Genomic DNA, 3,394 nt, shown 5'->3' on the forward strand with positions numbered 1-3,394 from the left:
ATCCTCAGCAGTGTTGTCAGCTGCGGGAGTGCGCTCTGCGGGAGGCAAAGGGTCAGAACTCAGTTCCTCTCTGTTGGTACTTGTTGAGTCACCATTGATTTCACTACCCGGAGTGGCTGGGCCGCTTTTGTCGTCTGTCTTACCGTTGGCCTCTTTCGTCTTTCCATTTTGTACTTGACTCTGTGGGTTGTGATTGACACCACCAGTAACATCACCTGTGTTCTCAAGTTGGGTCTCTTCACCACTCTCATCTTTATTTGTTCCACCTTTAATGATGTTTTCTTGGTTTCTCTCCACGTTCGGACGGTGGGGTTGCGGTTGCGGTTGAGGGCGGGGGACAGGAATCTTACCGGGAGGCTTACCCGGCTGGCTGGGGCAAGGCCCAGTTTTACTGGAATCGCATTGCTCAGCAACGCGGTTGCCCTCACCGTCAACATTCTCACTCCTGGAAAGATGTTGCTCAGCATGTTCAGCAGTATCAGTATGGCCATCTTTTTCCCCGTTGGCCTTCCCCCGATCCTCCTTCAATTGAGTACCCGAAGACACACACGATCCGTCCACTTCAGCCTGACCAGACGGGCAAGGAGGTGGCTTAGTGATAAGATGATAAGTGGGAGAAGTGTTAACATCATGGGACTCACTTTCATTGTTAGCCTTAACTTCCTTGACAGTCGGGCAAAGCTTTTTTTTGCCACCTGCGCAAGAAGACCCTGTACCACTACCAGCGGCGTCATTGCAATCCGGAGTCGGTCTTTCCTTGCAATCCTCAGGATCGCTGAGAGTCGTGCAGCTTTCCGGCGGATTCTCTCCAGTGCAAGTAACACTGACACCCAACGGACCATTTTTATTGGCATCCTTGCAGTCTTCCTCGGAAGCAGCAGCATCAGAAGCACACGATTTCTTCCCTTGCTCAAGAGCACCGCCAACGTCAGCCACTAGCGCGTAGCCGCCAAATTTAGACTCCTCTCCACGACTCTTCAATTCCACCGCCGCACACCCGCAGGCGCACCACGCACACAGCGCACACACCAGCAGCACGCAGCGCATCGTCATCATCGTATTCTTGATCTGCGCAATGAGTGGGGGCAGGCAGAAGAAGTCAGTGCGCTGTGCACAGCAGAGGCTCCAGTCCGCCACTCAGGCACCATCACCACCCGCAAACGGACACCCACACAAAACAAACACAACAATACGCGAAGCCGAAGCGTGGCAGGGCTGTGGTGTGCTGTGCCCACAGGAGCACTCCCCAACAGCAAAGCAACAAGAAGAAAACCAGATGTATCAACCCCCCGAATGTGTGTCCCTGCCCCACACCCAACACACAGCTGCAGGCATCACACAACAAGCCCATCAAGCACCGCAGAACCATTCACACACACACACACAAGTGAGTGGGCGGCAAGGGAAACACACCGAAGGGAATTAAAGAGCCGCAGCACACATGCGCTCAACACAAATCTTCTGCACAAAGCAAGTCTCTTAATAAAGAATCGGCACCCAATCAAATTGCATGCAGACATCCTGCTACTGCAGTGTGTATATACTCGCACACATACACACACAGAATAAAAGGGTTATCGTACTCCACGAGCACATGCAGGCAGAAATGAAAAGCAATTAGGATTAACGCACCCTTCACAACACAAGGATGCCACACACACACACACAGAGAGAGAGAAGCAAAAGAAACAACCACACAAAGGGGCAGCGGTTGAGCCCCAAGCAATCATTAGGAAGAGAAGGGGGATAAATACACCCACCATGAGCTCGCAGCACACACACAGAGAGATTGCGAGGAGGCATGTTACTTCTCCACGATGCTCATCACACAGCCGTTACTGCAAACAACGCCAGCAGAAGCAGCGGTGCATGCACCCACACAGGACTGACGCTGCTGTCCGCATTATTTGTAGTTTTTATATTTTCAGCCACAGGGTTGCTGCTTGTTTTGTCGTTTGTGGCCTCTGGTGTACTTGATGAGGCAGTGGGGGAAGGCGTCCGCGATTGTTTGGAGTGATCTTGCTCACCGGCATCTTGGGAAGGACGTTTAAAAGACCCGCCGCTGGAAATATCCTCTGCAGAACTGATAGCTTCGGGATTATGCTCTTCGGATGATGGAGCATCAGAGTTCAGTTCACTCCTGTTGGTATCTGTGGGGCAACCAGTGATTTCTCTCCCAGAAGTTTCTCTGTCACTGTTGGTGCCCACCTTAGCTTTGTTATCGTTTTTCTTTTTATCCTGCAATTTGTCATTCAAGTCGGCCACACCATCACTAGTAGCATCAGCAGTAACCTGCCGCTCAGCTTGTTCAGTCTTGTGCCCATCTGGGTTTCCATCACTCTTCATACTTCCTTTAACCGTCTCCACTTGACCGAGCTTCTGCTGCGGAAGGGATAAAGAGTGGGGCGCAGGACCGTCAGGCGTGGGCTTAAGTGGCGGCGTCGTACACGGCGTGCCCTTAGTGGGAACACAGGACCCATCGCCGCCGCCGCCGCCCTCACTCCTATCTCTTTCGGTCACGTTTGAAAGTAGGGGTGCAGCTGGACTTAGACCAGTTCGTTCAGCTGATGTGCCGTGCTCCAAATTCTCTTCGGTAAGAGATTTAGTACCCAAGGACTTACACGACTCATCTGTGTTAGGTTGACCTTTCTTGCAACGAGAATTGTCGCCACCGGTACGCTCAGAGTCATCCCCGGCACCAACTCTTGGACCACCCGTACCGTCGGGCACCACCTCCTCCTGACCCTTGCAGTTATCCTTCTTTTCACCTTCGCAAGGCTTAATCAGGGCAGCACCCACGGACATTTCGCAATTCGGAGGCACTTCTTTACTGCAATCCTTAAGAGGCTTTGGTACTTTGCATATTTCAGACGTAGACTGTTCATTACACTCTCCAGTGTCCACATTTCCATCGCTTGCCCTCTCATCCTTGCACGTTCCATCAGATGAAGGAGTGCCAGTGGCACAAGGAACAGCAGCTGGCAATTGTGCTGCTTGCGCTGTAGCCTCTACCGCGTAGCCACCTACATCCGGCACCACTACACGCCTCTCCTCACCTACCGCCGCAACCCCGCCGGCACACCACACGCAGAGGAGGAACGCAGAGATCACACAGAATATCTTCTTCATCGTAGTCTTAATCTGCACAATTAAAACAAAAGCAACAGACTGAAACAAAACAGAAGAACCACACCATATACAACAACACCTTAACACACAATGACACAACCAACACACACATTCTAAACAAACTCCTTTAACAGGAGAGACAGAAGTATTTCCGCTGTGGTGTGTTGTGCCCACAGGAGCACTCCCCAGCAGCAAAGCAGCAAGAAGAAAACCAGATGTATCAACCCCCCGAATGTGTGTCCCTGCCCCACACCCAACACACAGC

At 51.9% G+C, this 3,394-nt stretch overlaps 2 protein-coding genes across 2 annotated transcripts; both read right to left on the reverse strand.

Moving 5' to 3' along the window:
- On the reverse strand, window positions 1-1,056 carry DQ04_10791000 (hypothetical protein; the record flags this gene model as incomplete). Its single annotated transcript, XM_009316362.1, has 1 exon — window positions 1-1,056. A coding segment is annotated over one exon (1,056 nt), but the record flags the coding sequence as incomplete, so codon positions are not given.
- Window positions 1,057-1,824: 768 nt separating this feature from the next.
- On the reverse strand, window positions 1,825-3,129 carry DQ04_10791010 (hypothetical protein; the record flags this gene model as incomplete). The annotated part of the gene is made up of 1 exon (XM_009316363.1): window positions 1,825-3,129. The coding sequence occupies one exon, from the start codon at window positions 3,127-3,129 to the stop codon at window positions 1,825-1,827; it is 1,305 nt and encodes a 434-aa protein (XP_009314638.1).
- Window positions 3,130-3,394: the final 265 nt, after the last annotated feature.

Source organism: Trypanosoma grayi (assembly GCF_000691245.1).
Source record: "Trypanosoma grayi strain ANR4 Tgr_1079_V1, whole genome shotgun sequence".
NCBI classification, from domain to species: Eukaryota; Euglenozoa; class Kinetoplastea; order Trypanosomatida; family Trypanosomatidae; genus Trypanosoma; species Trypanosoma grayi.